Here is a 26890-nt window from a genome sequence, read left to right as displayed (position 1 = left end):
ATATAACAGAGGCCACAATGCAAACCTAAAGCATCTGAAGCTCCTTATTTCATGGGACAGATTCCTTGGAAACTTGTAAACAGCTGCATAGGAGGGAAACATGCTCCTGCTCCTTGCAGGGGGCACGCACAGGGCACAAATGATCCCTGGCAATGGGCACAGCCTCTCTGGGCTGCCACAAGAGCCTTCCTCCCACCCCAGCTCCCCCTCACCTCTGTGTGAGGCTGAGCCATGCTCAGCCTTCACCTTGTACTCACTGCCAAGGGCTGGACTGCCTGCCTTGCCTATAGGGGGGATCAAAGGTGGCAGCAGTGACCTCTTCTTCACAACCCCAACACTGGGACATATGGGCGTCAGGAGAACCTGGAAACAGCAGAACAGAGTGCTCAGATAAAGGATCCAGCCTCGCCCCCTTTGGTGCCTCAGGAAGTTTATCCATGCTCTTAACTGGGACCTGACAGGAAAAGTCAAACTGATGCAGCAGCTTGGCTCAGGATGGGAATGGAAAGGGAACTTGTGACAGTGTTCACAGGGGTTTTTGGATGAGGGAAGAGACAGAGGTCTGGCTCCATGTTTCAGAAGGCTGATTTATTATTTTATGATATATATTACATTAAAACTATACTAAAAGAATAGAAGAAAAGGTTTCATCAGAAGGCTAGCTAAGCTAAGAATAGAAAGGAATGATAACAAAGGTTTGTGGCTCAGACAGAGAGCCTGGGCCAGCTGGGCTGTGATTGGCCATTAATTATAAACAACTCTATGAGACCAATCACAGATGCCCCTGTTGCATTCCACAGCAGCAGATAATCAATGTTTACATTTTGTTCCTGAGGCCTCTCAGCTTCTCAGGAGGAAAAATCTGAAAGAAAGGATTTTTCATAAAAGATCTCTGTGACAGGAACTGGTGAGGGAGAGACCACATCCCACATTTCTCAGCTCACTCATGGTGCTCACTAATCTGCAAGTGTGGCTGCATTCCCAGCTGGCATTGGCATCAAGGTGTTCTGGGGTGCCACAGCCTCCACTGGCCTTTAGGATGGCATGGAGTGGGTTTAGATCCCTGTTCTCTCCCTGCCCCTGAGGTGCCTCACAGCCAGTGCTGATCTCCATCTCTGAAGTCCCCACAAAGCCATCCTGCAGGATGTCCCTGGGCTCACAGCACAGGAAAAGGTCTCAGAGCTCTTCCTACTGCACATAAACTGAAAATTTACCACACTGGACTTAGCTTGCTCTCCTTACCTTATGTCCTTTTCTCTCTGAACTCTGCTCCTGGGTTTTCCTACTGTCCTCATAATAACTGGTGACATTTTTGCCAATCTCCAGCTCTCTGCTCAATATCTTGCTTGGCTTGGTTGAAAGGGAGCTCTTCCGGATGGGAGGCAATGGCTTGGAGGGAAGGAGCATGGAGGGACTGGCCAGGAAAAACCTCTTGGCAAGAGGGGAGCCAGTCAGGCCTGCAAAGTGGAGACACAAAATGGATCAGAGCCTGCAATGCAAACCTTAAGCATCTGAAGCCCTGTATTTCATGGGACAGATTCCTTGGAAACCTTTAAACATCTGCACAGGGAAACATCTCCTGCTCCTTGCAGGGCTCAGCTGTTCCCTGGCAATGGGCACAGCCTCTCTGGGCTGGCACAAGACCCTTCCTCCCAACAGAGAATGGCCCAGATCCAACCTCACCTCTGTGTGAGGCTCAGCCACGCTCACAAGGCAAGAATTGAGTAAGGGGAACTCCCACCTTTTCATCAACACATCCAATGGCTGAGACACTGAAGGGTTTTTTAAATTTTTGAGACAATTTCTTTGGTTTTATTTTTCCTGGAACTAGGCTGTGTTTAATTCCTCTGAGCTGTATTGAGTTAGCAAGTCTGAAGGGAAAGATGGAAGGCTCCAATGGTAAGAGAGGAAAAAAGATTCCTTCTTGAGGCTGGCTTTGTGTGAATCTACAGGAAATACCCACACAGCTGTGACTGCTAGCTCTGAAAACCACAGAGACCTCTCAGGCACCAGGCAGGCCTTATTGGTGTTTCTATAGCACCCTAATACCATCCTCAATGTTGGACCCCATCAGCAAGCAGAGGAAGAACAGGAAATTTATCTGTAGTGAGACTCAGCATTGAAGGCAGAGAAAGCAACGGGGTTTGCATCTCATGACCATGTCCAGTTTGGGGTCAGCTGTGGCCACAGTGCCTGTCCTGGCTGACAGAAGGAGTCATTGGCCACTGTCACAAAGGAGAAAGCAGCAAAAACTAATGAGACAGTGTTGTAATGCCATAGGTGTCCTTGCAGGATCATATGTAGCTGCCAGGCACCTGCTCTGACACAGAGCCACCACTGACCAACATGAACCAGTTTTCCCTGAAGTCTGGGGGGAATTTTTTCCATTTGGCTCCAGCATTTCCGCTCCTTTCTATGTTCACCTTTTCCTTCCATGGCCTTTCCTTCTCTGGTGAAATTCATGTTTGAACCCGTGCTCCTGCCAGGCAGAAGTGCCAGGGTGTGGATCTGGGCTGGCTCTCGGGGTTGGCAGCGCTGGGAGCTCGGTCCCAGCCTCAGAACAAGGCCGGGGGACTCCAATCGCCGCGCTCGGCACACAGAGGCAGAGCCAGACACATCTGCTGCCACTGGGGCCGTGTCCAGCACAGCCTGCACCAGCCCAGCCTGGGGCTGCCCCTTTGTGACACGCTCACCATGCTCCTCTCCTTTCCATGGCTGCAAAACCCCACCCCAGCTCCATCCCCTTCCATTCCCTTCCCAAGGGCAGCCAGCCCTAAGCCCAGCCAGGCCAGGCCTGAGGCTTTCACTCTGTCTGGGATGTAGATCCTTTCCAAATCTACTTTACAAGTCCTATGTTTCTGTTATTCCCACTCAGTTCTGGGTTGCAGCTTGTTGTGTGGGATTTTGTTTCATTCTCTTCACATCAAACAAAGTGCTGGGACACAAACAATGGCACCAGGAGTGGAAGTAAAAGCAGCTTTGCACTCCCCAGAATTCAGTTGGCCAAGAGCTGTAGGAAACAAATTCACCATCCAAATGTTCCTCTTTTGCTGTATCTTATTGTTCCAGGGGTTTATTTCCTGCTTTCTTTATTGCAGAGACACCCAAACTCAACATAAGCATGATCAGTGTTCAGTGGGCCGATATGATCAGTGTATCTGTAAGGTGTAAATTTGCCATGCAAGGTTCTCCTTTGTTTTGCAAGGGGTTTGTTCCTGCTTTCTTTCCTGCAGACACACCCAAACCCAACATTACAACACCTGCCTCAAAACAATTCTCATTTTGACTGTCCCTGAGAATTCAAAACTATACACAGAGCATTTCCCTGTCCCCAGGGACAGGCTCCAAGGCTGGGCTCTCACCTGCACAGAATGAAGAAGAGCTGCTGCACTTGCCAGTGGCTCTGGGCGATCAGAATCTCATGATCAGGGCTTGGAATGCAGCTTTTGTACACACTCTGCCTCTCTGAGCCCAGCAGCACTCCTGGGCATCAACTACCAGCACCTCATGCTATGGAAATGGCACCACTCAGCCTGCCAGTGTGGGAGGGCTGGAGGGTGTTGGGTGCTCATTTGCTGTAAAAAATAGTTTCGTTGTTGTCATTATCATCATTGGAGCATTTCTTTCATCCTTTCATCCCTGGGCAGCAGGGGAGGCATGGCAGGGGGACCTTTTCTCTGTGCTCTGCTTGAGTTCAGGCAAAAGGCCCAGCAGCTGTAAATGAAGTTTGCAGCACTGATCCCTTAGGAACATCCACATTCCTGAACATCCACCTTCCAGCTCACCCCAGAATCTTTGGGCCTCTATTCCATGACCCCATCTAACTATGCTGTGAGGCTGTCATTCCTGGGAATGCAGAAGACCAAGGCAGTGAAAAGTAAAATCACATCCCCAAAATTCAATCAGTATAAAAAGAAATATGAGTCTTCTGCATGCCAGGCACAGGACAAACACTAAAAAGCACTGGGTTCTACTCTCCCAACCTCATCATACCGAAAATTCAAAGTAAGCTGTCAGCTCAGACATGAGGAGTCAAGGCAGATACACAAAAGCTACAGAGAAACAGAAGCAAGAGTAAGAATGATCTGCAACAGCAGATTTTATTGCCACTGTTTGTAGGCTGGTAATTTTTGCACAGCCATGATAGTTTCCACTGCAAAAGGTGGTTATGTCCCCAAATCCTTCTATCCCAGACAAAACAGGGCTGGGGTCACTGCCATGACAAACATGCTTCACCTCTAGAGTGAGCCACAAGGCAATTCCCTGTCCAGAACTGTCTGTTTTCAAGGTGGAAAAGGATCATCTGTTCCTGAGTAATTGAAAAACAGAAACCTGTTGCTGAAATCAATTTCTGTGGCCTTAATTGGTCACAGAGGCAGCCCTTGAACATAATTGTGTTAGACCAGAAAACAGTCTCCACTTTTACCAGTAAATTATCAGTAAATAGATCAGAGCAGCTGTAGCATTGAGAGACAAAGTGAGGAGACGGACACCTGCTTTTCTGTGTCCTTCTGTGACTTGCCAGAGGGCCACAAGTGGCACTGGAACCTTTCCAAAAGCAGCTGCTGGAGATGGAAGGCTGATGGTGTTCATCCCCTCATTGCACCTATTGTTTTATCCAGGGGGCAGGCAGAGGGTGCAACTCAGTCTTTCTCACTCCTTAAGGGACAGGACACCCTGCAGAGGATGTGTTTTGTGTCGCTGACAAATGATCCAAGGCACCTGGGAAGAAATCCCTTCTCACCTGCTTGTCTCTGGAACAGCAATACACTTTGTACACAATGCTGTCTCTCACATTGCCCACACACACCCTGCTCTCACTCCTTCTGTTGTGCAAGGTGTGCACAAAGCAAGGAACAGAACTATCCATATCAACTAATGGTAATTAAATATTCCCACTCCTTATTCTCTGTTTGCTTCACACAGGAGAACGTGTAAAGCAGCGGGATCTCAGGATTTATAGCAGACATGCAGCTTATTGACATCCAAACGTTCTTCAACTTTGCTCTTTTTTGCAGTGGCACTTTTCTGACATTAACTCATTTCCTCTGAGCTACTGCTTAGGGAAAAGGAGCAAAGCAAAACAGCAATTTGGATCACAATTCATTCTGATCTCAAACTCCTTTTGCCTTCCTTTGAAAGTTCAGAGAACTGAAAAGTCCCAGACCCTTGACAGGACAGGTCTGACACCTCCAATGGAAAGTCAGCCCATCACACCTATTTCCTTTACTGAAAATATGAAATCAGAGATCAATGAAGACATTGGTTTTGGTAAAGGACAAGAAATGTGTTTAAAGCATGATTACAAGTAAACAAAATCCAATTAAAGGCTTAACATTAGACTGTACAAAACTTACTTCTAGACAGATGGAGCTTTCCCTTTATAGAATTGGAAAAATCATGGTCTGTATCTCCACCTGGGGGCAAAAGCACCATGACCAGGTCTTGGCAAAGTGAGTGGGGAAACAAAAAGCATACTGGCCCTTTGCAAGAAATGGCAACAGGTAAAATTGACTTTGGATCTCTTTTAATGAAGATACAAAGGCAGTCTGACAAAAAAATGTACATCACTCATGAACACAAAAAGGTTTAGAAAAATTCAACAACTCTGCTTTTCTAAATGAAGCAATTGCCCCCAAGTTTGTCCCGTGATCCCACTGATATCTGACCGTGATTGGGGAAGATCAGCTTGTCTTAAGAGCCTTGCAGGCCTGGGGTACTTCAGAAACCTCCTCCTTCCTGGCATTTCAGGCACTGAGGAAACCAGCACCAGTTCTGTGGGCCAATCCCTCCCTGAGGCACAAGCTGCTGCCCATGAAGTGGAAAGCACTGTCACCACACACCAGGGCTGCTGCTGATGGAAATGCAAACTCAGCTCAAGCTTGCAGGGAAGAGGCAACTGCTGCAGCTGGCAGACACAGTGGGTAGAAAGAAGAAATGGGGATTGCTCTGGATGGAAACTTTAAACTCTGGAAGGAAAATGTAAAATTTTGATTTCAATTTAAAGCTTTCTATGAGTAGCCTGCTCAGTAAGGCACAGCATCCTTCTTTCCATAAGAAGTGCCCTTTCCAAGCCCTGCCTGGCTGTGTTTTTAGCAGACTTGGGGTGCCACAGCATGGGCTGGGCACAGCTGTCAGCTCCAAGAGCCAGGGCTGGGACACTGCAGGAGCTGCAGTTTCACCCAGAGACCGAGGCTGCCCAGCACCAGCTGTGTGTGTCCCCTGCAGGACACCATGAGGGCAGCACAGCAGCACCTCCTGCTCTCTTGGAGCACCCCAAGTGTTCTGAGCACCCCAAGCACCTCAGCTCAGTTGTGGAAATGAGCTTTGTATGGAAAGGACCTCAAGGACCATCTAGTTAAACCCCTTCATCTACTTAAACCCCCCTGCCATGGGCAGGGACAAATTCCACTAGACCAGGCTGCTCACAGCCCCATCCAAGCTGGCCTTCAACATTTTCAGGGATGTGGCAGCCACAGCTTTCCATCTGCAGCACAGCTGTGCCAGCTGTGAATTCCTTGTGCTTCTGCAGCTTCCTGACCAGCCTGGACCCTCCCTGGCAGCCATGGTCCCTAAGCCCTTGCAAGCTGAGACAAAAGGGATGCAGGGGAGGGAGTGCACCCATCTCTCATTTTCCCTGAGTGCACCCACCTCTCATTTTCCTGAGCAGAGGAATTGGATGACAAATGTCCCAAGGCACCAAAGCACATTGCTCCTCACACAGACAGTGCTTGTGAAAGTTCAGATGGATTAAACCATGGGTCTGTGACCACTGGGACAACACACAGGGAAATTTCAGGTCAACAAGACAAGGAAATTCTATGTCCATAATATAAGAAATGCTTTCTTGATTAAAGGAAAAGTGTATAATCTTGTTCAAAAGTAATTTTTCTTCCTCCACATTGCTATTTCAGACTGTGTGGAGACAACTTGTTTAAACAAGTGAGAGCACTTTTTCTGTCAAAAACATTAACTCTTGTCTGCTTCCCACTTGAAAATTACTTAAGGAAGCAGGTTGGGTCTTTTCTTTTTTCCATTGCAATGGCAATAAATTACTGTCTATCTCCTAAAATATTAACATCCTGTCAAACCTTCAAACCTTCTGATCTTCAACTTCCCAGCAAGTCCACAGGGTGTCTACTTACCTTATGTAAATGCATGTCAGTCAGAAGGATGGGATATTTAACCAAGCATGGTATTCTTTACTGTATTATTCAGTCCCTAGAGACATTTAAAATAATTTTTTTAAAAAAAGCAAATGCAGCTGGTGGAACTCTGAGATCTAAGGCACCACACCTGTCTTTGAGAACATATCATACCTGCTTCCCCTTGTGGTACCAGAATCTTTGCTGGCCAAAAAACTCCCCACACCTTTCCCAGTCCTACAGATCACCTCCCCATTTCCCTCCTGCCTTCCCTGCCTCCAGCTGGGTGCACAAATTGTCCTTCTGGTACACAATTCCCCTGGAAAAAGCAGTGTTGCTCCAATTAAATTCAGGAATAAATAACCCTACTAGCAAATTCCTCTGTACAGCCCAAATGTAAGGAGCACTTCAACTGGAATGTGGTCATGATAAAATGAGTCCAGAGATAAAACACTGACTACATTAATTGCAATCTTGAAAGCACAGGAATGACAAAGGCTGTTTTTCCCTGCTGTTCTGAGGTTGCTGGTCTGGAATGCTGCTTCACTTTCCAGAAGGCAAGAGGCACTTGTTTTAGAGGACTGTGCAGTTTGTGGCACTTAACTCTTTGGTAAATCAGCATGGCAGCAGTGCACTGAGGATATGGAGGAAATCCAGTCATTGGGGGGGATTTGTGGCTCCTTTTTGCAGCTGCAAGTGCTGGTGCTGGGTTACCAAGGTGGGACCTGAAGGGTCACAGGCTCACCATCTCTGGGAAGTCCCAGGACACGTGGTGGCAGCAACAAATCCATATGAGGAAAGGAGATATTAGAATAATGGGTAAAGTCAAGGAAGAATTATCAGAGTGGCCATGGCCTTCTCATGTCCCTAGTAAATAATGCACATGAAACACCTTCTGGAATAGCCAGAATTGCTGGAAAGGCACCAGAGTTGCAGTGAAATACAGCTGCTTACACTCAGATATCCAAGCTGAAGGGAAAACGTTGAAGAAGTGTTTTCCAGGGCTTCTTTTAAAACAGCAAGAAGCATGGTGTAAAAAACATTTCTCTGTACAGTAACATTAGAAAGAGGAACAATAAAAAGAGCATCTGCATCTTGCTTTAGCTCGTGTTAAATTTCAGCACAGCTCATGGAAACCACCAACAGCTGCTCCACACAGCCCTGAGCACAAGGAAAAGGAGTTCACTGATGGTGGAAAACTGCAAGCTGCTCCTAGCCCTGTGCCACCCCAAAAAATGTTGTGGATTGGAAAATCTTGTTCCCCTAGAAGGAAACAGTTTTTTAAAAAACCACCAAGAGAGAGCTGTGCTGTTTTCCTGGTTATTTGAGACCTTCCGCATTTCCGAAGGAGAGAAATTCCAGAGCCGCCTGTTACGAGGAATTCTTCTCCTTGTACTTCTGGTATGCATCCAGTATCTCCTTGACAACACTTGGATCATCAAGAGTGGTGACATCTCCCATGTTGCTTGATTGCTCAGTCACTACTTTCCTCAGCAGCCTCCTCATGATCTTCCCAGATCGGGTTTTAGGGAGGCGCTTCACCACCTGCAAAGGAGGGAAGGATGCACCTTTAATGGAACTGGGGTCCTGCTGGAAACCACAAGGAAATCTGGCTGGACTATCCTAAGCCTGGCACATCCTATTTCATGGCCACAGCTCCTTTGAGGATCCTGGGAAATGGATCATTGTGAAAAATGCATGTATTTTATTATTGGCTTTTTGCAGATATTAAAATGATTATTATAAGTGTTGTGTTAGAAAGTAATGCTGTATTAATTCTCTTAAGTACTGTGTTAAATATAGTTTTAGGTTATAAAAATTGTTAAAATAGAAACGATGCTATGTAGGATACTTTTCTAAAAGAAAGGACTTGCAGCAAAATAGCAGCCACAGGACACCTCAGTCTTTCAGAGAAAAAGAATTTATTGCCCTCTTGTCAGAAGAAACGAACTTCTTCCTGCCTTGAAGGCGCTGTCAGGATTCAGAGGAAGAAGCTGACACTGACCAGACAGAATCCTGTGTTTGAATGGAATTTATGCATCATGGATGAGGTGTATGAATATACAACAGGCTGCTGCTTTTAAGGGTTAATCCTCTGTTAATGTGGGTCCTTTTTCTGTCTTGTGCTGCCCAGAAAAAGGTACCCAGATGTCCATAACTCTTTGTATTTATTGTCACATATTGTCCTAATTCAATTTGTACAAATTATTATTACTCTAATTGTATTACTATTTTTATAACCATTTTATTACGATTAAACTTTTAAAATTTTAAAAACAAGTGATTGGCGTTTTTCACAATCGTGGAGCACACAAGATTGCGTCCAAGGAAAGGAGTGTCACTAGCCATACATTTTATTCTTCTTTTAAGTGGATTTTGTTCCCCATTTCCATGTCCAGACTGAGTACTGCAGGACGCACAGCTCCTTTAGGAATCAGGTCCTGAATATGCTGTTAACTATTAAAATCTAATTGCACGTGAAAACTTAGGCACAAATGGTGACACAAATCTCAACACATTACCAGAACAGACAGAAAAAAAAAATATATATATATATATATATTCAGCTTTACAGAGCAGGAATATAAAGCAACACAATTCTGCACATCAGCTGCAGGGTCTCCTGCTCCAGGGCTATCTCCTGTCTGCTGATGTTTCTCTCTGCCTGGTTTCTGTCAGCCTACACAACTTCCTTCACATCCAGAACAATCTTAAATGCCTTGGCTATGCCTCCTGGAAGGACTTAGCAGCAAATTCAAAGCTTTAGCATCAATGTGAGCCTGATGAAGAGTTCTCAGACAGTGAGCAGAGACACCAACAGGTCTCACATTTTGCTGCACAATCAGACCAAGCAGGCTACAAAATTCTGTAGCATTTACTGACATGCAAGGAAAGAGTTAGGGGACTTCTCTGTAGGACTACCCCAAACCACAGGGAAATGGAGGCATTCCCTTGCACACCTGCAAGCTCTGGAAGCTTCTCCCATCCACTGAGGATATCTTGGGGTGTTCCAAGTTGAAGGAGCCACTCTTGGCTGCTCCTGTTGTGTTCTGTTGCCTGTGCCTTGGTGTCCACCTTGCATGTGGCTAACCATCACTGCAAGCCAGCTGGGCAGTGCCACTGCCTCTCAGTGCCCCTCTCACATGCAGACAGACCCCTGCACCTGCCCTCCTCCTCCCTGGATCCCTCCTGCCAGTGCTGTTTTCCTGCCTCTTTATCCTGCAGGCAGGACACTGAGGGCTGTGTGATGTGACCATTCCCTGCTGCTGGCACCAGTTTCAGTCTCCCACTTACCAGGATGTGGTCAGGCACTGCATACTTTGCTATCTTGGAAGCCACTATGGCTTTGAGCTCTTCTTTGATGTGGTCTACACGAGCTGTCTGCTCCTTTAGCACGATGAAAGCAAAGGCACCTGGAAGACAAATGAGCAGAAACCACAAACATCACATTAGATACTGTCTGGAAAGGCCAAGGATGCTCATTTGAATGCCAAAGAAGGTTTCAAATCATTCCTGTGCAAAATCTAGGGACTGACAAGAAAACTATTGATCTTTTTTACAAAGGCAAGTCAGACTGCAGCCCTCAAATGATGGCCCAGCCTTTTCCTGGCATCTGTGACTGATGTCAGTGACAAATGACAAGTCAACATAAATGACCAAAGTGTTATTGGGATCAGAGGTTGCCCAATGTAAATCAGCCATTCCCATTCTGTTCAGAGCACACTTCTAAGCACAATCCTATTAAAGGAAGCTCTACCATATACACGAACACTAAGTATGAAAACAGTTTAGGGAGTAACACCCAGGTTAGGAACATGTAGCTATTTTCCTGGCTGTCTTCATCTCTTGGGGCAGCAGTGCCAGTCAGCCTAAGGAAAATTGCCCTCCCATTCCCTCAGCAACTGCTAACAAGCAGGGTTAGAATTTAAGGGAAGTGCGTGCAGATGTCATGTCAGGACACTGCTTTTCACATACCTTCTCCTTTGATCTTGTGTGGATACCCAACCACAGCTGTCTCAGGGACCTCAGGGTGATCAGCCTTCACGAAAAGTCAAGCAAAAATACACAAATCAGAGCTGCTGAAAGCCCTACAGGAAAGCTGGATGCCAATGTCCTGCTGCAGGGTCAGCTGGTGGCCATGGCCACAGCCACGTCTCAGGGAGTAACTCTGCACTGGCCCTGCTTTTATAAACAAAAAATAACCACCCACTGCTAAGCCCACTGCACACCAAGCTGAATTTGCAACAGCTGGAAAGCCTCTTTCTCTTTCTTTGTGCATGGCTGTGGTCCCAGATGGCAACTGGCTACTGCCAAACCACAAGCAAAACCAGCCTTGCAGTGCTCAGTGCTGCAGAGAGCTGTGGCCAGCAGAGGTAAAAAGGGAAGATGCCAACATCACAGCCCACACTGGACTTGTGTTTATAAGTGCCCAGAGCACACCAGAAAGTGGAAAGAATCAGATTTCTTCATTCCCTAACCCAAAATGCATTTTTGTTACTATGCTACACATCAATGATTACTTCTGTTGCACTGCAGAGTTTAATTCAACATTCTTCTGCACAGACCAGAAGAAACCATGCATTTGCATCCCACACCCAAGAATGGATTATGTTATCTTAAATTACCTTAAAATATGAAAGTAAACATCATAGAGCAATCTAGGCACACAAATATATTTTCTTTTACACATGCATACACATACATAGATTGTGAGAGGAGCTGGAGCCTGTAGCTATGGTCAGAAACTTGCACAGAAAAAAGAATTACTTTTATAAAGGATAAAATAGGATCCTGTATTCCATGCAAACACAGCTCAGGTTCATCAGATACTACATTTATAGTGCCATTTGCAAGCAAGGCACATAATATAGAAATAAATATACAGGTCAAGCTTTAAATATAAACCCTCTGAGGACTATTTGTTTTCAATTTCCAGAGATAATATTATTTTCTCTCAAAAGGGCAGGCTAGTTTTGCAGATGACATAAATCAGTGTTGCTTTGTGTTTAACATTGCCTAATTCTCATGCATACCCAGCCAGTTCAGATAAGCAGGAACCACAGGTTTAGGGAGAAGAGGTCAGGTATTGTCACAGACATATTTTATGAAAAATCCTTTTGTTGGGATCTTTTCTCTTGAGAAGCTGAGAAGCCTCAGAAATTAAATGTAAACAATAATTATCTGCTGCTGTGGAATGCAACAGATGCACCTGTGATTGGTCTCATGTGGTTGTTTTTAATTAATGGCCAATCACAGTCCAGCTGTCTTGGACTGTCTGGTCAGTCACAAGATTTTATTATCATTCTTTCCTTTCCTTTGCTAGCTTTCTGATGAAATATCTTCTTCTATTCTTTTAGTATAGTCTTAATATATAATTTTCTTTTAATATATATCATAAAATAATTAATCAGCATTCTGAAACATGGAGTCAAGATTCTCATGTCTTCCCTCATCCTGGGACCCCTGCGAACACCAAATATATTTTCTTTCACACATGCAAGATATTATCAGAGGGGAAGGAAGAAATAGGAGAGACACTTATGAAGTGTCCACCATATAACTGCATCACTGAGAGGTAACACAGCTCTGAGAGCTCAGTTGCAGGCACTGCCCACAGCGTGGCTCCCCTCACTTGCTCATTTGCTGTCTCCTCAATAAGGGAGCTGCTTCGTCTTGCGCCTTTGCTCTTCATTGTGCATCAAGCCGTGCCTATGCAGGGGCAGGGGTTTGAAAGCTGCTTTGAAAGGGTCACCCCACCCCACAGAATATGCCCTGCCAAGGGACCCCCACCTGCTTGGAACTTCTTACCATTGCATCTTCAATTTCTGCCGTGCCCAGCCTGTGCCCACTGATGTTAATGACATCGTCCATGCGCCCTGTGATCTGGTAGTAGCCTTGGTGGCTCCTGTAAGCACCATCCCCTGTGAAGTAGTAACCTGCAGAAAGACACAGGGCAGGTCAGCAAGTGTGCCAGTGTGCTGGAATCCAGGACATCCCCCTGGCTCCAGCCCCTGCCAGGGGGCTCAGAGACCTTGGCACAGAGCCCAAGACACCCCTGTGCCTTTGAGGAAAAAATGACCAACCTTATATGAGGAATTACAGGCCACGGAAGTTTAAGTAGAATGATAGTTTGTTACATGGTGAAAAGTAGAATTTTGGGGTTTTTAGAATGGGGCCTCCCAAAATGGAGGAATCTGGGGGTGCCCTGTCCTTTTTTTCTCCTTCTTCCTAGCCTCCATCTTCTGGGTGATGGTGGCACCTGAATAGCACCAAGATGGTGAAGGTCAGGTGTGGTGATGTTCAGAGGGGTCCCAGGATGAGGGGAGAGATGAGAGTCTTGACTCCATGTTTCAGAAGGCTGATTTATTATTGTATTATATATATTATATATATTAAAACTATACTAAAAGAATAGAAGAAAGGATTTCATCAGAAGGCTGGCAAGCAAAAGAGTGGAATGATAACAAAAGCTCATGACTCTCAGAGAGTCTGAGCCAGCTGGGCTGTGATTGGCCATTAATTAGAAACAACCAACATGGACTAATCAAAGATGTACCTGTTGCATTCCACAGCAGCAGATAATCAATGTTTACATTTCATTTCTGAGGCTTCTCAGCTTCTCAGGAGAAAAGATCCCAACAAAAGGACTTTTCATGAAATATGTCTGTGGCACTCAGGTCTCTGCCAAGATGGACAAATCACTGCAGGCATCAGCAGCAACCAGGGGCTGATGTTCCTGATGTAAAACCAAGCCCAGCCACACAACCCACCATGCTCAGCTGGATTTACAGAACCAAGAGGGCTCTCTGATCTCTCTAAGAGATCATGCCAACATCTGCACAGCCACTGTGTGCTCACACCTCTTGGTGCACACAGTGCTAAGGCAAAACCCCCTCAGATGCCATTTGCCATCATGCCACAGGCAACTGGTCAAGCTCAGAAGTGCTGCTGGCAGCAGCCAGTGGAAAAGTCCAGCTGTTCAGCTGAAAGGGAGCAGCTCTATTACATTTGGTACATGGGAATACTGCCAGGTTTTTTTTAATCACTTACACCAGGATGGATGAAAAGCCATTTTCCCTCCCGGCTAACAAAGATCCAGATCCCAGATAACAGTCACTCTCTAGCAGGTGAATGTGGGAGAAACATTGCTAATCAGATCAGCTAAAAACTCCAAACCAGCCCATGATAAGCATGGAGGGCCTAAACCATTTGATGGAAACTGGAAAAGGCCCAAGGTTTCCTGGAAACTCCAGTGTCACTGAGGAACATCCTGTGACACAGATTGTGTTGGCTCTTCACCAAGCCCATGTTGGATCTGGATTGTTCCAGTGGCACATCTGAGAAGCAGCAGGCAGCTACTGCTGTGAAATCCAAAGGTGGTTCTTGCCAGGACCCATTATTGCCCTGTTCATGGACTTTCAGTCATGTTTTCTGCCCTTCCAGATTAATTAAACTACCAACTAAACACCAACAAGACATAAATGCAAATGCAGAGAGTAATAAGAGACTATGGGGTCATTCAATTTCTTGTGCCAGTTTCCCATTCTTATTATCCAGCCCATTTTGTATAATTTTCAGGATTGCTTGTCTAATTCTTGCCACCCTGTAGCTTTCAAATCCCTTTGAATTTCTTCTCCTGAGTGAAGACAGTTGTCTTGTCCAATGTCCTACAAAAAATATTTCCCTGCCACTTCTAGTTACTTACCAGACAACTTGACCATATTTTAAAAAGGAAGGTTGCATCACAGGGTTAAGATTCAGTGATGCATGAGGTATTTTCCATCCAATATGCCTTTTTCCAAGTGAGATACAAAGCTCCAGAGAAAAGATACTTGGACTTTAAAGCTTGGGCATTAAAGTTTTCTAGAAAATACATCCATTTTGACAGCTAGAAAGGTCAACACCACCTAAAACCATCAGGGCCTGCTTGCAACCTGTGACACACACCCCAAGCCACCATGGCATAGAAATATTCAGTATTCATGCTGAATATTCAATAATTTCATGCTGAAAATATTCAGGGGGCTTATTAGTGCAGTGAAACTGCCTTCCCTTGGCCCTGTCCTTACCTGGGTAGGCTTTGAAATAGGCATCAATGAAGCGCTGGTGATCTCCATGGATTGTTCTGGCCATGCCAGGCCATGGCTGGGCAATGCAGAGGGCACCAGACACATCATTGCCCTCTATCACCTCTCCCTGCAGGTTCAAGCACAGCAAGGATGACACAGGTGAGCAAAAGAGGAATAATAAAGAGCTTCTGTGTGTCATTGATCCAGCTAGAGTCACCCTGTTGCTCACTGCAGACTGCCAGGGGAGGGTCACAATAAATGAGAAAATAAATGCAAACTGCTCTTGTAGACACCTGCAATGCTCTGTTGAGAAATCCGTATGGACAACTGAGATATGCTCTCTCTCTCTCTATCTACATATAAATATTTATAAATAGTTATTAAATATGTAAATATAAATACACATAAAATATAAATATATAACTATAAAATTATGCTATTATGTAAATATATAAAGATAAAATGTATGCATATATAAATATAAAATTATATAAATATAGAAATGTAGAAATATAGAAATATATAAGCATATAGATATATAAAGTTATATAAATACATAAATATAAATTGATCATCTATTCCCCCACTTTTAAGGAGAAACAAGCCTCCTTCTTGATCCTGTTCTTTTGCCATCCAAAAGGTGATTAAAGCATAAAACACACACCAGCTCCTCACTTGGGCACCCAGCACAGCTCCAACTCACATTCTCATCCATGAGCACAGGCACAATCCCAAAGAAAGGTCTCATAGCCATGGCTGGAACGATCTCAGCTTCCTCCTCTGAGGGACGTGGGGCAATGCAGATGCCACCGGTTTCTGGGAGAAAAATTAAAAACAAAATATATGTAGTCCATCCGCTGCTGGGGGAAAGCAAATTCCAGCTCTTCTTAGGTCAAGAAGAAAACAGTGAAGGCACCTTGCAAGAAAGAGCCACTAGGAATGATTTCTGCAGGACCCAGAAGCACAGGCCTGGCATGGGCAGCACTCAGCAGCCCCAACTCCTACCCAGAAGTGATTTTACAGGGAAATCATCAGCATTGTCAGGGGATTTATCTCCCTCTAGTGTTTCCACAGCTGTCTAAGGTTAGCAGGAAAAACACTTCAGGAGTGTGAATTACTGTTATTACAGAGCATGAGATTAACCCACCCCTTACAGGCAGGTTGAGCTTATTTTCTAGTCAAAATTGAACCATTTAATCATCCTTTTTCATTCCTGCTGGGATGAGCATTAAATCAGACTCCAGCCTTAATGAGGTCTTTTCTGTTCTAAATCTAATTCTGAAACACAAGAGAGAAACAAAAACAAAGGAGAGTAAGGATTTTAAAAATACAGCTCTATAAATAAAGGTGAGTTCTGCCACATGGAGAGTGCATTCCTCTACCAGCTTTGCTGAGCTTGCGAAAATTGAAACCAGGGGTTGGAATGGCTGATTTTGACCCTGAATTGGCATCCAGCTCTCAAAGAGGGTCTCTGATGTCCTTAAGCCTTAGATCTGCGGCAAATGTTTTCACATGTGGCTCACACATAGAAATATTCTCATTTCATTGATGGGCATGCATTCACTTCATGTTTTCTGTAACTTTTGAAGAGAGGAGCTTGGATTGTTCCAGGAGGAAGCACCTGCTGACCTCTGTTTGCACCAGAACAGGGTCCCTGAGTGAGCTGAGGCCTGCTCTTGCTCAGCCACTCCTCATCCTCCATGCAGCACTGAGAGCTGTGCTCCAGCATGGTGTTTGCCACATCCCAGCCACACACCAGCCAGCAAAGCCTCACTCCTGAGGGAGCTGCATGGTAGCAAGGCTGCCTTAAAATTTTTTTGCATGGTGAAGACCTGTTATAAATTGGTTTAGAAGTACCAGTTTTAGCCACTGACAGATGACATCAAGCAAAACTCCTAGGCTCTACCCTGCCCTTATGAAGCCTTTCTGTTCAGAGGCAGAGCTGGCAGGGAAAAGCTGTGTTTCCACACTGTCAGCAGGGTACAAACCCACCCAGGCTTTGGGCAAGGACAGCAGAGTGTGAGCAGGGGATGGGTGCTTGGAACAAGGCTCTCCTCTCACATGGAGAGATCCTGGCTGGCAGCAGAGCAGAGCTCTCTGCCACCACAGACAGATTGGAGTCACTGCTCTGGGGAAATCTGCTCCAGAAGCACCAGCCCAGTCTAAATCATTGTGAGACAATGCCAACAACAAAAGCTTCCATGGGGTATCCAGAGATGTCTTTCAAAACCAGCTTCTCTTCTGTCAGGACCCAGGAATTCCTCTGGGTGACTCAAGACCCTGGCAAGGGGCTCAGAGACCCTGGCACGGAGTGAAAAACACCTGTGCCTTCAATTTTAGCCCATGGAAACAATTACCAACTTTGTGTGAAGAGTTATAAGCTGCAAGAGTTTGAGTAGAATGATAGTTAATTTGTCACAGGATGAAAAAGTAGAATTTTGGGGTTTTAGAATGGGGGTTCAAGAAGCAAGATGGAGGAATCTGGGCATGTCCTGTCCTTCTTCTTCTTCTTCTTCTTGCCCTCCATCTTCTGCTGTGATGGTGGCACTTTTGGATTGGTTTAGAGTAGAGAAACTGTCTAACATAGGTGATAGGTATTGGAAAATTATTGTAAATAAAGTGCACTTAGTTCTTAGTATAAAAAGCTAACACCTCCTCAAGGGCAGTCAGTGTGTCACAACCCAACCTGCTGCACAGACCTCAGTGGGTCAGAGAAAGAATGGAATAGATATGAAAAAATAAATAACCTTGAAAAGCAAAACCAACAAAACCAACAATTTTGACTTCTTTTTCGGTCACGGGGCTGGGGAAGAAAAGACTTTCTAAAACCTCAGGAGTCACCTCAACCACAGAAACCTGAGACTCCTCACGGCTGCTTTTTTTTGGTGAAATCCATGGCAAAAGTGGAAATACCTAGTGACTCTTCTGCATCATGAAGAACTACACCTAAAACTCAAACACAGCTTTGGTCCTACTCCTGTCAATCACAACCTGGTATCTGAACAGCAAGATCCATAGGAATTTTTCATCTGCACTCACCCCACTATTAAAATTGCTTGTCATGATTGCTCTCTCACTCATTTGCCTCATCCAAAGGCTTTAAAGTGGATTCTTCAATCACCATTTGCTGATGCCTGCCAGGCTTTATTAGCTGGCAACAGGTTGGTGCTTTGGAGAGCAGTGTCCCGTGGAGGACACAGCAGCACAATTAACCAGCAATTCTGGAGCTGCATGGGAAAGGTGACACTGCAGGACCACAGCCAGCATCCATCACATTGCTCCTTCCCACGCTCCTTTTATGTTTAAATGGCATATATAATCTTTCCAGGATTAAATTGGCTTCCTCTTCATTAAAGCATCAACTGTAGAAAAAGCTTGATTCCACTTTCTAATAAAATCAATGTCATAAATATTTATCATTAGTTATGCTTCCAGGAGCTGGTAACTGTTTACCTACAAAACTGTGCCTGGCTCAAGGCAAGACCAAGTACTCTGCACTAACAGACTGTCCAGTGGGTGTTTTTTAACCCCTCACCTGACAAAATCCCAGAAGAAATACAGTTTAATACAAGATATAACGCTGTACTTTGGAGGAAATAGATAACACAGCATGAACACTGCATGCACCAATTAAACAAACCAAAAAGTGTTAGGGCAAAACTGGATTCTTCTCAATTCCATCAGTGTGCAGTAACCAACTGCTTCTCCATGGTGTTTTCTTTCAGAGCAGTGAGGAAGAAAGCAAATGATGAGAAAAGACCCAAACAGTCATCTTCCCTTCTGCTCAGCATGTAGGTACCCAAAAGATTTAAGAAATCAGTAGGTGAGGTAGATAGCAGTTAACATTGCTGCTCTGAATTCTGAGGTGGTTTTATTTCAAATCTGAAAATTAAAAAAAAAAAAAAAAAAGAGCCTGCAAGTCTGGTCTGGATTAAATGGAACTTGGTTGTGTGCCAGAAGAAAATTTATCACACTGAGATAGAGAGCCTGCTAGCAGGAATAAGGACAAAATCAGGAGCAGCTTGACTGGAAAGGGAATGAATATGCTGCTCAATGGTAGTTCAAGACTATTTCTCAGCAGAGGCAGAATGCCAGCAGCTGTGCTCCTGTCTCCATGGCAAACTGGATCTCATGACTTGAGAAGGACATGTTGCAAGACACCTCTAGCAACTCCTGAGTGCTGGTGCCCAGAAAAGAGAGGACTGGGTGCTGAGAAAGAGCCAGGAAGGAGCTGCAGGATTTCTTCAAGCAGAGGGCCCCACAGGCAGTGCAGCCCCACTCTGGGTACAGCACGTGGCCAGGGGGGCCAGGAGGGAGCTGGACTGGAGACAGCACCCACTGTGTCCAGCAGCTTGCTCACAGCAAAAAACCCTCAACTGCTGCACTCAGCTGGTCCAAGCCTGCTGCCAATACACAGGTGCATCCTTTCTGAGGCATCAGAGCCCCAGGGCCAATGCAGCTACAGAACATCAATTCAATCATGGGACAAGGTGCTCTTCAGCAGCCCTGCTGGGGGATGGCACTGTCCTCCTGGTGGGCAGCCAGCAAGTCTCCACTCACTCCTTTCCAATCTGCACCAGCAGTTGCACCAGGTCCCTTTGACCACACAGCTGTTTTCCATCCTGCCCTGATCATCTCCAGAAAGGAGAAGAAAGCACACCTAAGTATAGATTGTGGCCATGTGGTGCTTTCAGTGCTTTTGCATGATAACACCATAACAAGGTTAGTACAGCTAATAAACTGAACATGAGTTTTGCAATTCAAGTTAACTATTGCCAGCTTTGCCCAGAAATTCAATTTCTGCCTCATCATTCTAGCAGCAATTGGCATTTTCCAACACTCAAAATATCAAAGAACATTTAGAGGAAAACAAAAAACCCAACACTGCTATTGCTTTTGTAAAACACATTCTGCACATAAATTGCTGTTACTCCCCAGTGACTCTCCAAAGCTTACCCAAATGCCAGGAGGGATTTTTTGACAGACTTGTTGGATCAAACTGAAATGTGTTGATCCCTCTCTCCCCACCAGCAGCCTGTCACCGGTCAGGGTGCCCTGTGCTGCCTCTTACCTGTCTGCCACCACGTGTCCACGAGGGTACAGCGCCCTTCTCCCACCACCTGGTAGAACCACTGCCAAGCTTCCTTGTTGATGGGCTCTCCCACTACACCAAAAGAAGAAAGAAAACAGCCTGAGACCCAGGAGACTGCAGGCAGTTCATTCTCCCTCTCGGTGCACCACAAGCTGAACACAAGATCTCCAAGCAGAACGCTCGCCACACTTTTCCTGGGATGCACCAAGGACTGCAATGCACTCCTGTAAATGAGGATTGACTTTTTCCAGAAGGACCAAAAGGCAAGAAATTAACATCACTGAAAGTAACTAATCAATGCAGGTCATGTAATAACCTTCAGAATGGAAAATAATGCAGAAAAATGCTGGTTGGGTCACCTATGCCAGTAAAATTCAAAGTGATGCCCTTTAACTTTAGATAAATATTTTTAGTCAAGAATGTGATCCTGCAAAATAATCCAGGAAACAGGCAATCATACAAAAGTTCAGTGGACCCAAAATGTGATTTTGCTGCTGAGAAAATATTTGAAAAGCAGACACAGAGCCTGCTTTATCATCTTTTTTCTAACCACATTCCACATGATCAGCTGAGCTCCTCTGGCATCTTCATTTCACCAGCTCGAACCATTTGTGTTTTTCAGATGAAGATTTCATGTCCCTTACCTGAACCCAAAACCCTCAGGGAGGATCTGTCATATTTCTTCACCCACTCTTCTCCATAATTCAGCAGCAGGCGTATCGCCGTAGGTGCGCCGTAGAACTGATTAATCTTCAACCTTTGCACCACTTCCCAGTAACGACCTGCAAATCACAAAGTGCCTTTTTCCCTTTCCAGCACTGATATACTGCTGCAAACACTCAGCTGAAAGGTTAACAGCCAAAGCTTGGAGCTCTTGCTACTGTGAGTACACAGCAAAAGCAATGACAGCTTCTTTTCCCTACCCTGGATTCACAGATGTTCCTGAGTGTTGTACACACATGATCCAAAGCAATGGAGCTTACCTCTCCTGAGCAGGCAGGTCACTCTGGACAGGTCTCTAAACCTCTTTTACCACATCCAGCCAAACCTTTTCCCACCACTTCCTCACCTGGGTCTGGGTACACGGGAGTGCTTTCAAACAGGACAGAGGTGGCTCCATTGCAGAGTGGTCCATACACAACATAGCTGTGTCCTGTGATCCAGCCAATGTCGGCCACACAGCCAAAAACATCGCCTTGCTGGTAGTCAAACACATACTGCAAAGATAAATGTAAGGCCAGCTGATTGCCTGGTGCAGGTGCTGGGCTGGGCATCCAGCTGGGAGCAGGAGAGTGCACAGGGCAAGTGGAGCCGTGGCCACACAAAGAGCAGCCTGAGGTGAGGAAGGGAATCAGAGGGACCAGCACCAGGGCTCCCAGGCTCCTGGCACGTTTGCAAACACACAGGAAGCACAGCTGTACCAGCAGCTGCTCAACAAAGCAACCAAAGCTCAGAGCCTTGGATACCTAAGGATGCCTGCTCCTGGTGCTCCACACAGTACAGCTGATTCTGAGTCGCAGGGAAACTGCAGACCACAGAGTCTCAGATCCTTCACCAATATCAACAGATTTCCATCTGGAGAGATCTGGATCACCTACTTGGAGATCGGTGCCCTTAAGACATTTACTGAGAAATATTCTTAACTGCTCAGCTTCTCTATATTACTGCATCACTTTCCAGATGCTACCCTCTCCTTGCTCATCAAACTCAAGATAAAGATCTTGGGGAACTCATTATCTTCTCTTGGATATGGCAAATGCTTCCCACTGTAAATCTAACTCCTCTACCATATGGTGAAGAGGTCCTGACTCATAAGGAGTCAGGTTTATGGATCAGAACTAAAAAAAAACCCACGAGTGTGTGACAAGAGTGTCACATGTGAGTGCAAAGACCACAGAGATCACATAGGTCAGCTGATCTCTCTATCTAGAAAAGACAATTCTCACCTCACTTTTCCATGTGCCTTTCCCTCTCATGCACTCTGCAGGTGGAGAAAATGCACCAGTGTGCAGATCTACCTTCTGGACTAAGGAAGAGATGCTTTGGTGTTTATGCTGTCACTTAGGAAAGCTGATATAAAAAAAATGTCCTTCATGACACTTGAACATTAAAATCTTCTTAAAATTCAGCCATGTCAGCCTAAAGAAGGAAAACCTTCACATGAATTGTGTGTGATTACAAACAGGTGATACCACTAAAACCAGATGGGAATCTTTTACCACAGTCCTCTCCTCATCTCACTGTTACCTTTTAATATGCAGACCTCAGACCAGAAGCTTCAAGAAGCAGTGCCTTGACTCTCTCCATTTTCATGAGAAAGGAGGTTAAAACATTTTCCCTAGATCGCCCAGAAAAGCAGAACAGAAGTGCAACCACAAGAGGAGAAATACAACTTTTGTTCTTCATACAACAAGTACTATGTGAAGAGGCTGGTTTAAGAGTCCAGATCCTCTCTGAAATAAAAAAGTGCAGCTTCCCAATGCAAAATGCTATAATAATATCCACATTACCACTGCCAGTAAGATTCTTTCCAGAATCTCCTCAGCTGCAAATTTTGGCCAGCCAACATTGGCACGTTTTAAATGCAAGAGCAGCACTGCCATTTCCTTGCTTTCATAATTCTTTGTTCAGGTTTGCATAGTATCATATTGCTCAGAACAAATCCTGAAGATTAATTACACAGCTCAGATGCTTTCCAGCTTGTTTACAACCCATAAACCAACAGGGCAGCAAGCAGAGAATGCAGCACTCCTCCCTTGTCAGCACTGATAAAAGGCAAGTGAACCTTTCTCAGAGGGGGCAGCTGAGTTACCTTGTGTGTGAGAGCAGCATAGAGCAGGTACCCAGCCTGGGTGTGAACAATTCCTTTGGGTTTCCCAGTGCTGCCTGAGGTGTACAGCATGAAGAGCACATCTTCACTGTCCATGCTCTCTGGAGGGCAGACGGAATCTGCCTTGCTCATCTCCTGAGAAAGAAAACGTGGTTATGACAGAAAGACTGGTTGTAAGGAGCCAAGCATCACTCCCTCTGTAAGCAAGGCCACAGCATCCAGAGACAAGAGCCACCCCTGCTGCTGCCTCTCACAAATGTCCATGGATGTATCACAGCTCAAATGGGCTCACCTGGTGGAAAGGTTCCTAGCACAGCATCTAATATTTCCACCAGTACCTCTGCTGGGCAGAGAAGTCAAGGAGAACTGGCCAGATAAAATAACATTTCTGGGGAAAAAATGGTAAGTCATAGCTGCTTACATTTCAAGCTTTTGCAAGCTGCTGGTAGAAATCCAAAATGTGACTGCAAACACTTGACAGCAGCAGCAAGGCTGGCTGGGCATTGTTAGTACTTTCCTTTTCCTATAAAATCTGCAGTGCTGCAGTTAAACTGTGTGTTCACCTCCCTTCCCTGGCCCCAGCAGTGGATGACTGTCCTGTCTATCCTCAAATTCTAATTTTTCTTCCCAGCAGAAGAGTGCTTTACTCTCCTGCCTCTGTCACTCTCTTCATCCTCCCCTGTTTGGCCAGCTGGGTGAGATGCTCTCCTCACCCCCACAGGAGGGAAGTATGCAAAGCCCTGCTGGGCCAGAGCCTCTCTTGAGCTCTGTCCTGTCCTGATGAATAATTCCTGCCAGAATTATTAGGTGGCCCCTCGGAGGAATTTCTTGGAGCTGCCTTTTTTTGAGAATACACTGTAAACACACTGTACTTAAAGTGAACATTACCATCAGCAGGTCCAGTTGTTTAAAAGTGTCTGACAAACAAAGCTTAATAAAATAGGAAGAGTTCACAAAATGTAATTCTTAGCCTCTGAGTTACAGCATTGCTGCTCATCTCAGGTATTTCTCATGACATTTCAGCACTGCCAATTCAGGTTGACAGCTTTTGAAACAAAGATGAAATCCTCATATGCTCCATTACAACATGAGCTTAAATTTTGCAGTAAGCCATTGCACAAGAGCTGGAAAGTACAGCTTCTGTAAAGATCAGCAAGGACAGTTAACACCAATAACTGTTTCATTCTTGTTTTGTTTCAGATCCCAAAACTGACAATGGGATGAGCTCAGCTCTTGGATCACTAAAATACCTCAGGCTGTTTGCAGACCAAGGAAAACAATCAGAACGTCCTTTGTGGAATAAGGAGCAAGACAATTTCTGAGTAAAGGTTGTCTTCTCTGTTTAACTTACTCTACTGCTTCTTCCTATCTCATGTGACCAGCACAGAGACTCTTGAGCAATTATCTTGCCAGCAGATTAGCTTTTTCCAGGCATTATTAGTATGAGTAGTTCCTGTTTACTGCTGCCAGCAAACTGATAAAGCTACTTCTGCATTAGGCTGGGATCCCTTGTGTGCCAGCTAAACACATAAAAACAACTGCTGTTCTCTTTCCCAGGAAGCACAGGCTCTAAATATTTCCAAGCCATCACTGTTCTACCACCATGGGACAGCCACAACACTGCTCATGGCTGGATGAAGCCTCTCCAGGAACTTCATTATTTCTGCACTGCCTTTCAGCAGTGTCCACTCTGAGTGCACATGCAATCCATAACAGAGTGTCTGAACGCGGTAAAATAACAACAGCCACGATTCTCCATGGCCTCTGGGTCTCAGGAAACACTCCCTAAATCTCAGCACTGTTTGCAGGACTTGTGAAATGGAGCAGCACAGCCCCTGCCCATGCTGAGATAAACCAGACATAGATTGAGCTGCTTGGACTTACAATCCTAGCAGGCTGTAAATACAGGCAGTCCATTTGAGGATGAAGATGCTGTAAGGAGCAGAACTCAGGTCCCAAAAGCACTTATGGAGAGAAAGATTATCCTGGCCAACACTCAGACCTAAAAAGAGTTATCCAACAAGAACATACCTCCTCAAGGGGAATATCACGGTCACCCATGTGGACTTTGTTATCAGTCCTCTGAGCCACAAACACATGTTTGATGCTTGGACAGTTCTTCACAGCTTCATCCACAGTTGCCTTCAGCTCTATGGTCCGGCCTCCCCTGACTCCTTGGTTGTATGTGATAACTGCTTTGCATCCAGCTACAAAGAGAAAGAGTTAGCAGACATGCCAGCCTGTCCTCCAGGCTAGTACCCAACTTTCAATACTTTGGGGGTGATGTACAGAACAACATGTGTGACAAACACTCAGAACTGCTGTCAGTCAAAAACCAGTCAGTGTCACTGATGAAAGCACTTTAACACCTGAGACACACAGAGATTAAGGGTAGCTGGGACCTCCATAGGTTATCCAGTCAAGGCAGGGTCTGTTTCAGCTGAACCACTCCTGACAGCTATCCCTTCCATCTTTCTAAAACATTCCAGTGGCATCTACCCTACCCTCTCCCCAGCAGTTCACTCCAAAGCCTATCATGTATGTGAGGAAAATGTCCACTCCAAAGCCTATCATGAATGAGAGGAAAATGCCCACTCCAAAGCCTATCATGAATGTGAGGAAGTCTTTCCCAACACCCAGGCTCAGTGTCACTCACTGCAGTTTAAACCATCCATCCCTGCCTGGCAAAGCTGGCATGCAGAGCAGCTTCTTCCCAGCTCCCTGTGTGAGGGGTAACTAAAACATGCACTTGTTCTCTGCAGATCAACTCCACTGGAAAGAAGAAAAGAACATGACAATTTCTGTAAAACTTGTTCCCTCACATTAGCCACAAAGAAACTAGTGTGACTGCTAGGACATGAGCCACTGGCTATTTCCCTCTTCTGTTGCCATTTTTAGCATCACTTTTTACCTAATCACAATGTACAAGTACTTTGGGGCTGAGAACAGCTCATTCTGCTGGTAGAAGGGCTCACAGAGCCGGGGCAGGCTGCCAACACTTCCAGTACTGTACATAAATCACAGGATCCCAGCTGAGAATGCAGAATTAGTTCTGTCCAAGAGCACCAAAGAAACTCTGCAATTATACTGCTAAACAACAAATCAGGCCCTATCCCTAAGCTCTGGTTTTCCTTCCAGTTTCACTGCTGTCAAGCAATAACCCAGTTCACACTGAATGTTAAGCAATTTATTAATATTCCAAGGCCAGAGGACACTGCATGTGTCACTCAGGACAAGGCTCCTCACTGCACTCTGCAGGGGAGGGTGAACTGCCCTGCCAGGCGAGAATGAACCAAGAAAACTCTTCCTGCCAAGAAAACACAGGGCTGGGACATGCCTGGAGCTCTGAAACAGAGGTGTTTGTTCCCCAGGCTGCATCTACTCACAGTCCATGATCCTGCCAGCCAAGGACTCGGCGCTGAATCCAGCGAAGACCACGGTGTGAACAGCACCGATCCTGGCACAGGCCAGCATGGCAGCCACCGACAGCGGGGACACAGACATGTAGATGGCCACCCTGTCCCCTTTCTGGATCCCATACTTCTTCAGGGTGTTGGCAAGGCGGCAAGTCAGATCCTGAAGTTCCCTGCGGCACAGAAGGAACGCTGTCATGTGGCTGCACAACCTGACTGACACGGGGCTGAGCAAAGAAAGGAGGAACTTGGGCAGAGTGAGGCTCCATGGTCACCTCTGCACTTCATCTCAGCAGTACAGGGCATCTTAAAGAAAGGGCAGAGTGGTGCTTGCTGCAGAA

At 45.5% G+C, this 26890-nt stretch overlaps 1 protein-coding gene across 2 annotated transcripts in view; it reads right to left on the bottom strand.

Annotated features, from left to right (window-relative positions):
- Positions 1-26890, bottom strand: part of ACSS1 (acyl-CoA synthetase short chain family member 1) — a 41604-nt gene that overhangs the window by 1422 nt on the left and 13292 nt on the right. Inside the window, exons 3-16 of one of the 2 annotated variants that reach the window (XR_010027205.1) lie at positions 26523-26722; positions 25168-25343; positions 23119-23271; positions 21376-21523; positions 20951-21088; positions 20286-20378; positions 15918-16030; positions 15215-15341; positions 12954-13081; positions 11121-11184; positions 10440-10558; positions 6652-8690; positions 1243-1457; positions 258-363 (exon numbers count right to left, since the gene is read on the bottom strand). Coding sequence is in view for 1 of the 2 variants with exons in the window: in XM_063152664.1 (XP_063008734.1) it covers positions 8517-8690; positions 10440-10558; positions 11121-11184; positions 12954-13081; positions 15215-15341; positions 15918-16030; positions 20286-20378; positions 20951-21088; positions 21376-21523; positions 23119-23271; positions 25168-25343; positions 26523-26722 (1633 nt within the window). In the remaining variant the exon portion in view is untranslated. Of the gene's footprint in view, positions 1-257; positions 364-1242; positions 1458-5510; positions 8691-10439; positions 10559-11120; positions 11185-12953; positions 13082-15214; positions 15342-15917; positions 16031-20285; positions 20379-20950; positions 21089-21375; positions 21524-23118; positions 23272-25167; positions 25344-26522; positions 26723-26890 lie in introns of those variants that run through there. The other variant, XM_063152664.1, reaches the window with a different exon arrangement.

Source organism: Melospiza melodia, chromosome 3 (genome assembly GCF_035770615.1).
Source record: "Melospiza melodia melodia isolate bMelMel2 chromosome 3, bMelMel2.pri, whole genome shotgun sequence".
NCBI classification, from domain to species: Eukaryota; Metazoa; Chordata; class Aves; order Passeriformes; family Passerellidae; genus Melospiza; species Melospiza melodia.
The sequence above is the reverse complement of the archived record's forward strand: the minus strand, read 5'-3'. Positions and strand labels throughout refer to the sequence as shown.